General features: G+C 39.6%; 1 protein-coding gene across 1 annotated transcript; it reads right to left on the minus strand.

Annotated features, from left to right (window-relative positions):
• Positions 1–1339: 1339 nt before the first annotated feature.
• LOC118844933 (ubiquitin-like protein 5) lies at positions 1340–1561 on the minus strand. Its single transcript, XM_036752952.1, has one exon. It carries the CDS (start codon positions 1559–1561, stop codon positions 1340–1342), a length of 222 nt encoding a protein of 73 aa, XP_036608847.1.
• Between the last annotated feature and the right edge of the window lie 9913 nt (positions 1562–11474).

Below are 11474 nucleotides of genomic sequence, written 5' to 3' on the forward strand. Positions count from 1 at the left end.
TTCATCGTTGAGAAGGCAAGCAATTCAGGTTATACATGTGTAGGTTATATATGTGTAGTCATGCAAAAAATTTCCATAATAGTCATGTTGTGAAAGAAAACAGACAAAAAAAAGCTCAAGAAAAATAAAGTGAAAAAAGTATGCTTCAGTCTGTATTCAGATACCATCAGTTCTTTCTCTGGAGATTGATAGTATTTTTCATCTTGTCCTTCAGAGTTGTTTAGGATTGTTGTATTGCTGAAAGTCATTCACAGCTGATCATCTTACAATATTGCTGTTATTTTGTACACAGTAAATTTCACTTTGCATCATCCTGTGCAAGTCTTTCCAGGTTTTTCTGAGAGCATCCTGCTCATCATTTCTTATAGCACAATAGCATTTCATCATAATCATATGCCACAACTTGTTCAGCCATTCCCTGATTGATGGGTATCCCCTCAATTTCTAATTTTTTGCCCTCAGAAAAGAGCTGCTATAAATATTTTTGTACAGATAGGTCCTTTTCCTTTTTGTTTTTTATCTCTTTTGGGATACCAACTTAGTGGTGGTATTGCTAGGTTAAAGGGTATTCATAGTTTTATAGCCCTTTGGACATAGTTCCAAATTGCTTTACTGAAAGGTTGAATCAGTTCACAATACCACCAACAGTGTATTAATGTCTAATTTTTCCCACCTCCTCTCCAACATTTGTCATTTACCTTTTCTGTTCTATTAGCCAATCTAAGAGGTGTGAGGTAGTACCTCAGAATTGTTTTTATTTTCATTTCTCCAATTGATAATAAGTTAGCATATTTTTTTAGTATGGCTATAAATAGCTTTGATTACTTCATCTGAAAATTAATCATATCTTTTGATCATTTATCAATTAGGGAATGGCTCTTATTTTTATAAATTTGACTCAGATCTCTATATGTTTAAGAAATGAGGGCTTTATCTAAAACTTGCTTCAAATTTTTTTCACAGTTACTATTGCTATTTCCCTCCATCTTATTCCTCCTCCCTCCATTTATTCTATTCTCTTTCTCCTTCCATCCTGTCCCTCCTCAAAAATGTTTTACTTCTGACTATCCCCTCCCCTGATCTGCCCTCCTTTCTATCAGTGCCTTCCCCCTTCTCTTATCTCCTTCTCCTATTTTCCTACAGGGTAAGATAGCTTCCTATACCCAGTTGAGTATGTGTGTTATTCCCTCTTTGAGCCAATTCTGATGAGAGTAAGGTTCACTCATTCCCCTTCATCTCCCCCACTTCCCCTCTGTTTTTTTTTCAGCATTTAAATTATTTTTATTAGCGAGACTTTAAAAATGGGGGATGGGTTGCAGAATTGGCAGGTCTGCTGCTCCTACTGATAATAAAGCTCAAGGTTCATTCCATCATGGATCTCATAGTCACCCAGGGAGACATGGTCCTTGAAGATTATGTACCATTTCTTCAAAATAATCTTGTTCCAATGGGTGCCTGTCTGAGCCTCAATCAGTTTCTTCAGGTCTCCTATTGTGTCAACCGTGTTGCACTTTACATGGACCTTTTTGCTCAGCGGGTCTTTACACACAATCTCAATCATGGCTCCCTCTGCCTCCAGACACAGCCCCTTCCTCACTTCTCCCTTTTGTTTTAAAAGCTTTTTCTTGCCTCTTTTGTATGAGAAATTTATCCCATTCTACCTCTCCCTTTCTCTTTCTCCCAGTACATTCCTCTATCATCTCTTACTTTTATTTTTTAGATGTCATCCCTTCATATTCAACTCACACCTATGCTCTCTGTCTATATATGCTCCTTCTAACTACCCTAATAATGAGAAAGATCTTATGAGTTACAAATATCATCATCCCAAGTAGGAAGGTAAACAGTTAACCTTATTAAGTCCCTTATGATTTCTCCTCCCTGTTTACCTTTTTATGCTTCTCTTGAGTCTTGTCAATTTGAAAGTCGAAATTTCAAATCAGCTCTGATCTTTCATCAAGAATGCTTGAAAGTCCTCTATCTCGTTGAATATCCACTTTTCCCCTTGAAGGATTATGCTCAGTTTTGCTGGGCAGGTGATTCTTGATTATGATACTAGCTCCTTTGCCCTCCGTAATATCATATTCCAAGCCCTCTCATCCTTTAATGTAGAAGCTGCTAAATCTTGTGTTATCCTGCTGTCGCTCCACAATACGTGAATTGCTTCTTTCTGGCTGCTTGCAATATTTTTCCCTTTAACCTGAAGACTCTGGAATTTAAGTATAATATTCCTGACAGTTTTCATTTGGGGGATCTCTTTTAGGAGGTGATTGGTGGATTCTTTCAATTTCTGTTTTATCCTCTGTTGCTAGAATATCAGGGCAATTTTCCTTGATAATTTCTTGAAAGATGATGTCTAGGCTATTTTTTTGATCATAGCTTTCAAGTAGTCTAGGAATTTTAAAATTATTTCTCTTGGATCTGTTTTCCAGGTCACTTGTTTTTCCAGTGAGATATTTCACATTGTCTTCTATTTTTTCATTCTTCTGGTTTTGTTTTGTTGTTTCTTGATTTCTCATCCATTCTAATTTTTAAGGAATTATTTTCTTCAGTGAGCTTTTGGACCTTCTTTTCCATTTGGCCAAGTTTGCTTTTCAAAGCATTCTTCTCCTCATTGGCTTTTTGGACCTCTTTTACCATTTGGCCTAGTCTGTTTTTTAAGATGGTATTTTTTTAAACTCATAAATATTTCCTTTATTTTTTTAATAGCAATTTTTTTAAGAAAGGTAGTAACATTCTCTCCACTGAAGTTAACACTGGAAATGCAGATCCTGAATGTAACATGAAGTACCCTTTGTCTTTACTAATGTTGGTAATGGACCGACTAAATTTCCACACAATTTACTGAAAATATCCATGCTGATTTTTTTGGTTCTCATCTGTTAGTTTTTTTCTGCAGAGCCAGGATGTTCAAATCCATTGAATGATGAACACAAATCATTATTTTGCCCACTTAGTTATTACCATATTGTTGGAAGGGGCCTCCGAAGTCACCCATCTGAAATAGAAATCCCCTTTACATTTCCAAGTTAACTACTGAGCCTCTGGCTTAGGATTTCTAATGAGGGGAACTTGCTATCTCTCAAGACATCCCCTTCCACTTTTGAATGTCTCTGTCAAGAAGTTTTTCCTTAAAGTGAGCCAAAATTGGCCTAAATTAACATTGCTGTTCTCTTGTGCAGATCCACTAGCTGCTTTAGTAAAAATATTTAATTTCTTGCTTTTAAATCTAAAGGTAAAATTATTTTCTTTTGTCAGCAGAATCCCAATCCATGTTTCTACCAGTTGATATCTCAAAAAGGAAGCCAGGGAACATAGACATTTATCTCTGGAAGTAGAAATGGTTCTTAAAAATGCTATTAACAAATTATAAAATATAGCAATAATATTTAGTATTTTCATCACTTGCAGGTGTCTTGAATGTCACTTAGACTTCTTCCTCTCTTCATATATCTCTCCATTCTAAATGGATTTTGTATTTTCTTTTCAGCTTGCATGAAGAATACAACTATGTTGGCACAACTTAGATTAAGCTTTAAAAAAAGAATCTTGTAACCTGTCTTTAATTATTTATTAAGTGAAAATAGATCAAGAAAAATGTTAAACTTTCAACATTAGCCAGCATGTGATTTTTCAGGTAAACATGATCCCATCTGTGGATTACTCATGCTCCTGCGGGCTTCTCCTAGGTTCTGCCACTTGCCTTTTGGCCATCTCATGGCAAATTAGCGCATCTACCATAGGAGAGATGGTGGGCAGGCAATGTAGCCAAAGTCAAAGCAACTGATTTTTGTTACTTGTTAGCAGCTCTGGAAAGAGGGTTTGTTGAGGGTAAATGCTGGAACAAATTGAGTATCTATGGATTTCCTTTACTCATCATCTCTTAATTTCTCTCCAATTATTACTGGAGGGAAATAAAAATTGGCTGTTTTTTATTGCAATGTGCCCACATGTAGGAGCCATTATTCCCAAATACTCCACTGATGCTTTCCTCTCCTTCAATCTCATTTCTTGCCTTAATTGTGCCAGACTGTGCTTTAAAATTGATCAGAATACACTACTATAGCCCCAAAGTAAAAAAAAAAAGTTGCCACAAATTCTACATACAGGCAAAATAGGTTTACTGGAATGTCTTTAGTCACAGTTGAAAGTAGCAGTATTGAAAACATTAGTGTCTCCATAAATATATGGAAACCATTTCCAAAACCTAATTTTTTTACATGAGAAAAATTATACATCTTATAATCATTAACTAAATGGTTGCCTTCCCTTTTTGCATAATGTTTTATCTCTTACCTCTCACCCTATCCCTGAATTTGATGCAATAAATCCCCACCTCTCTAGTTTACAGTAGGAAATTGTGTTGAATTATAAATATCATCATCAATGTTTAGCTTTATATACAAATAATGTATTAGCAAGTATCTAGTTTCAAATTAGATTCCTATAACATGTCGAAGTAGATGTTTCTGTTTTAAAATAAATTAATGAGAGCATATTTTGGTGAAGGGGAGGAGACTAATCAGGAAATTATCGATGCTCCAATTTGAACTGGACACTTGCCTTTTTACTTCTTGAGAAAAAACACTTTTGAAAGTCACATATATATTTCATTAAATTATGCAGCAATCTTCTTTTTTATTATTCTCATATTTTATTCACAGGTTAAATTTTTTTAATTTAATTTAAATTTATTTATTTAACATATTTGGTTTTCAGCATTGATTTTCACAACAGTTTGAATTACAAATTTTCTCCCCATTTCTACCCTCCCCCCCACTCCAAGATGGCTTATATTCTGGTTGCCCTGTTCCCCAGTCAGCCCTCCCCTCTATCACCCCCCTCCCCTCTCATCCCCTTTTCCCTTCCTTTCTTGTAGGGCAAGATAAATTTCTACGCCCCATTGCCTGTGTATCTTATTTTTTAGTTGCATGCAAAAACTTTTTTTGTTTTTGAATATCTGTTTTTAAAACTTTGAGTTCCAAATTCTCTCCCCTCTTCCCTTCCCACCCACCCTCCCTAAGAAGTCGAGCAATTCAACCTAGGCCACACATGTATCATTATGTATAACCGTTCCACAATACTCATGTTGTGAAAGGCTAACTACATTTGGCTCCTTCCCAACCCATCACGCTTTATTGAATTTTCTCCCTTGACCCTGTCCCCTTTCCAAAGTGTTTGTTTTGATTACCTCCACCCCCATCTGCCCTCCCCTCCATCATCCCCCCCCTTTTATTTTTTTTTATCTTCCTCCCTCTTCTTTCCTGTGGGGTAAGATACCCAACTGAGTATGTATGGTATTCCCCCTCAGGCCAAATCTGATGAGCGCAAGGTTCACTCATTCCCCCCTCACCTGCCCTCTCCCCTCCTCCCACAGAACTGCTTCCTCTTGCAACCTTTATGGGAGATAATCCACCCCATTCTATCTCTCCCTATCTCCCTCTCTCAGTATGTTGCTCTCTCATCCCTTAATTTCATTTTATTTCTTTTAGATATCTTCCCTTCATCTTCAACTCACTATATTAGGAAGGCAGAATTTATGATTTCAAAGAGAATCTCATATGTGCCTAAAAGGTCCGGAACCGCAGGATATAAGGAATTCTCTAGGCAGAAGGCAGGAGAACTAAAGCATGTATTTACACTCCACAGTAACAATCCCACAAACCAGCATCCCCATTTTGATATTTTCATCAAAAGCTTCCAGGCCCAATAAGTCCACCTCGCAAGGGTAACCAGGAGGCCACAGAGAAGCGAGATGGTATAAGGCAAAATCGTATACATGCTTCCCCTCTACGGTAAGAAGATTACCCACTAGCCTCCAGTCAGCTCTGCTACCGGCAGCTCAGCTTTGGCTGTAGGCGTCTCTGGCTCCAACTGGAAAAGGAAAGGAGCATCTTCAAGCTGTCCTCTCCCCTCTTATAGAGTTTTTGACATCATCAAGCGCTGCCTGAACGACCAGGGCCGATTGGTTCTTGACTTGGCCCCTCCCCCAGCGTAGACCACATTAACACACCTCCCCTCAGCCAGCGCCACGACTCATCACACAGGAAGCTCTGGTCCTGCCCCGGAAGAGCAAGCCCCAGCGTCCAGGGAAGCTCAGCGAGGCGAGCTGAGTCATTCAAAGAAAACAAAGTCCATTCTGGCTACACTCCACCCCTCACAATGTTCTAGGATGCACAATCCAATCATAATTCAAATTAAATTATATATCCTAGAACATTGTGATCCAATTATGCAGGAAACTAAAACATATCATTCACAATAAAGCAAAACATATCATTCAGTGACATTCCCAAATATTGGCTTACGATTCAAATGTGATCCACCCCTAGATCCCAGCCAGATAATCTCTTCAATCAATCATCCCAAAATAATTATTAATAATTCAAATGTCCACCCCTAGATCTTCGTATCCATTACATAGGATCAATAATATCATAACAATAAAACAATATAGCAAGGATAACACAAAATAAGTACACAGAACACTATCATCATCCCCCCTTCAAACAATTGGGGCTCAAAATCTTGGGGTAAGGGGTGAAGGTCTCATTTTCCATAGCTTCTTCTTGCTGAAATTGGATGTAGAGTTGTCCCTGCCCCAAAGAGTCCAATTCTAGAGTTCAGTTCTTTAGCGAGCTGGCAGGAATTCCAAGAGTGCTATGTGCTTAGGCAGTCACCGGAAACTGCAGGGTGCTTAAACCTGCAGGAGACAGAACTAGTGACAAGGTTAACTAAAACAGAGAACAAAAAGAGTAGGCAAGTATGGGCTATTATCCTTCAAATAAAATCATCTCCAGTTTAGTTGAAATTTCAGTTATGCAGAGATCCAATATCAGAGCCAAACTCAGATGGGAAGTGTTTCTTTTTAAACGGAACACGATGAGGAAACTAAGCCAAGAAGATCCCACCCTAGATGGAGACCAGGATTGTCCTCCCAGCCTTTCCCCAGATGTACATGGGAAACCAGGAGGATCCCATCCTAGATAGACTAGGATTGTCCTCCCAGCCTTTCCTCAGATGTACAAGGGAAACCAGGAGGATCCCATCCTAGATAGACTAGGATTGTCCTCCCAGCCTTTCCCCAGATGTACAAGCTTTCATCCGTTAATCACACAAAGTCACCTTCCCTCTGAGTGGCTTGTGTCAATTACCAGCATCAGCCATACCCGTGGGGTCCATGAATCTAATATTATAGCCCTATTCACGGTAAAATATATGGTTCAGGGGCACGATTTGGTAATTATCTTCCCCTGAATAGACAACTGTTACAGTGTTGTTCTTCCCATGGGCTATGACTTCTGCAGCCTTTGGAATATCATCTGGCTTCCGTTTTACCCATACCTTAGCTCCCAACTTTATTATATCAATGGAGCAAGCCCCTTTTGCCCCTCTAGTAGTTATTCTGGGAGGAGGGTCAGTTTTCACAAAGGGTATTTTTTCACAGGGGATAATAATTACTTGAACTATCCTATCATTCCTACCAAATTGTACAGGTTTTTCACCCAAATTCTGGAGTGTCACAACAATTTCTTTTTGATAATTCGAATCTATCACTCCAGCCAATACATGTACTCCTTGAGCTGCTAATCCTGGTTTAGGTAATATCTGTCCAAAATGATTCTTGGGGATTCTCATACATACTCCAGTAGGGGTTTTTCTTATCTCTTTCCTATTCAACCTAAAATTCTCTATACAATGTAAATCATATCCTGCCGAACCAAGTGTTCCTGGACATGGTAGGGGGACATCTTCCCTCACAGTCCAAAATTCAATATTTTGGATCTCACGTGTTTGCTGTTCTCTAATCTGCAAATTTGGGGTCATCATTCTGGCTAGAGGTGTACTCCCCCCTAAGGGCCTATTATTCAAATTACATAAGGCAATAGACAAATTATCCTTCCAATGTCGATATGAATTATTAGAGCTTAATTTTCTCAGCTGTTCTTTCAACAATCCATTCATTCTTTCAATCAGCCCAGATGCTTGTGGGTAATATGGAATATGATATATCCATTCTATATTATTCAACACACAATATCTTTTCACTTCTTTGCCCTTGAAATGTGACCCATTGTCACTTTGAATCTGCATTGGGGTTCCATAGTATAAACTTACAATATCTAGGGTTTTACAGGTGATTTTCTGAGTTGCATCCTTATAAGGACAAGCCACTAGGACACCTGAATAGGTGTCAACACACGTACATACATATTTACATCCTTTATCCTGGGGTAGTGGGCCAATATAATCTATCTGCCAAATTTGGGCTGGAACTTTTCCCCTTGCTATTTCTCCAGTTACTATCCTAGGAAGAGTTCGTTCTTTTTCTAATTGGCATATACAACACCCCTCTGTTATTTGTTTTAACAATGCATGAGAGATACTGATACCTCGATCCTGTGCCCATCGGTGGGTGGCCTGGACCCCTAAATGGCCAGCAGTCTGGTGGACCCATCTTGCTAAGGCTAGGTCATCAGTTGGAGTCGGAGTAGGGACAATACATTCAGTGGCAATCTTTGCTAGTCGATGCACGTGTGCATTGTACTCACGCTCTGGTGTGGTCAGAGTCACGTGAGCATCAACATGAAAAACTGACAAATCCGTAACCAAAGACATGTCCCATATATTTTCCCATAACTCTTTACCCCAAACTTGTTTGCCATGAATCTCCCAATTCTGATTCCTCCATATAGGCATCCAAGTAGCTAATCCATTAGCTACCGCCCATGAATCAGTAAATATATGACACTGTCCTCCCTTCTCCATTCTGATGGCCTGATGTACTGCCATCAGTTCAGCATATTGGCTACTTCCCCCTATCCCAGAACTTTCCAGAGTTCGCCTAGTACAGGGGTTATAGGCTACTGCTTTCCAATGTCTCTTCTGTCCTAAGTATTTTGCTGTCCCGTCAGTGAACCAAGCGTGTTTCTTCTGTTCTACATTTAGTCCATCATACCCATTATTCCATTTCACTAAGGATGGCACCATCTGTTGCTTAGATTCAAGGGGTTTTTCATTTCTCTCAGTGCCAATGTTCGCCACTGATTCATGTAAAGCAGAAACTCCACTTTTGCCTGCTCTGGACCTATTCTGAATATACCACTTCCATTTGATTACGCTTGCCTCTTGTGCATGTCCAATTCTGTGAGAAGCTGGGGTACTCATTACCCAAGTCATAATTGGAATTCCAGGCCTTAATATCACTTCATGACCCAGGGTTAGTTGCTCAGTTTCTGCTAAAGCCCAATATGCAGCTAACAGCTGCTTCTCAAAAGGTGTATATTGCACTCCAGATGAGGGAAGTTTCCTTGACCAAAAGCCTAAAGGTACACTTCGGCTCTGTTGTTTTTGCCACAGACTCCAATTTGCATAGTCATCTTGTACAGTCACTTGTAACTCCACTGGCCCATTTTGCATAGGCCATAAGTCCAGGGCTAATTGTATAGCAGCCTTTGCTTCCTCAAAAGCTCTACTTTGTTCAAGGCCCCAATCGAATTCATATTTCTTTCTGGTGACTTTATACAAGGGTTTTAAAATTTGTCCCAAATGTGGGATGTGGTGTCTCCAATAACCAAATAGCCCTATGAACTTTTGGGCCTCTTTCTTATTAGTAGGGGTGGGAAAATCCTGAATTTTTTGTCGAGCTTGTGGGAGAATTTCTCGCAGTCCTCTATTCCACTGTATCCCCAAGAATTTTACAGTTTGAGTTGGCCCTTGAACCTTTGCGGGGTTGATTTCCCATCCTTTGCTTTTCATATGGTCAATTAATAATGCTAAACTCTCCTCCACTTCTTTTATATTCTTTCCCTGTATCATGATGTCATCTATGTAATATGTAAGCTGTACACCAGGTAGCTTTAATTCATCCAAATGCTCAGCTACAATCCTGTGGCAAACAGTTGGGCTATGAATATATCCTTGTGGCAGGCGTGTAAATGTATACTGTCGGCCTTGCCAAGTAAAAGCAAACTGGTTCCATTGCTTGGGGTCTATTGGGATCGTAAAGAAGGCATTGGCCAAATCAATAACTGCATACCAAGTCCCTTCATGTTCTTGTATTCTCTCTATTAAAGTAACCGTGTCTGGAACAGCAGCATACAAGGGAGGAGTCACTTTGCTCAGCTGTCTATAATCTACTGTCATCCTCCATGTCCCATCTGACTTTCGGACTGGCCAGACAGGGTTGTTCCATTGAGTAGTTGTAGGGACTAACACTCCTGCCTCAACACATTCTCTTATAGTGTTGGCAATTTCATCTTGCCCACCTGGCACACGATATTGCCTCAAAGTAATTACTTCAGAAGGTTCGGGCAAAGTGATTGGATCCATCTTGATTTTCCCCACTAAGACTGCATTAATGCCTATTTTCCTCACAGCAAATTGGTATTTCCCTTCAGGTAAATTTAAGGTCATATCCTTCAAAATGTCTATTCCAATGATGTATTCAGGAATAGGCACAATAACCACACTATATTCTTTCTTGGGCAACTGTCCAATTTTCATCATCAATTTAACTTGTCTGGCTGATATTTCAGTCCCTCCTAGTCCTGTGATGGTAATAGGAGTTCCATGGCTGAATTTGTCTGGATTCCCATAGATAAGGGTGGCCTCGGCCCCAGTGTCTATTAATGCCCTAGTTACTGTACTTGACCCATTTTTCCAATATATGGTCAAGTTAATGTGAGGTCTGCAATCCAGCTTACGTATTTCCTTAATTTGGGCTGGGGCCTGGCCTGTTTCCTAGTATTCCCTAGCATGTGATTCACTTGAGTATGAAGGTTCAACATCTGTAGCATTTGCAGGAGCAGTTCTTATTTTCCTGTCTCTCCTGTTATCGAGTCCTTTATCTCGGTACATCCTGTACAATTCATTGGTTGGAATGCCATCTATCATTTCAAAACCTACCCCTGCTCTCAATAGAGCAGTGAACATTTCTTTTCTTGTCACTCCATTTTGGCGCCAAGTTTGCTGGCTATTCACCCTTCTCTCTCGAGGAGATCTATCCCTTCCCCAGTCTCCTAGGTCATGTAACTGTAAAATCTTATTTATCACCGCTGTAAGATGGCTCCCTACTTCCCCAAGTAACAGATTCAAAATTAGTTGTTTATAAGCAGGGGGAGCTGTCCTAATTATTAAATTCCTATGAGGGATTCCTATGGGATCATTGTAATATTTGTCTGCAGTTCCTGTCATAATAGCAGTCGTCATTACCTCCTCCTTTAGTCTCATGATACAATCTTTAAGTGAATACCAGGGTCTGTGCTCAGTGGGCCACATAGAATCATTAGTATATCTCTTATTGCATCCCGCAGCAGCTAATGCCAACAGGGTAGTCCTGCTAGCATCATCTCCTTGCTGATGATGTTCCCTAAAAGCTTGCTGAACTAGAGGATCGTGGCTGATACCTATGAATCTCATACAGTCCCTCTTATCTACTAATATTCCACCGGCCCCTTGATCACTGAGCCTTA

The sequence above is a fragment of the Trichosurus vulpecula genome, chromosome 3 (assembly GCF_011100635.1).
Source record: "Trichosurus vulpecula isolate mTriVul1 chromosome 3, mTriVul1.pri, whole genome shotgun sequence".
NCBI lineage: Eukaryota > Metazoa > Chordata > Mammalia > Diprotodontia > Phalangeridae > Trichosurus > Trichosurus vulpecula.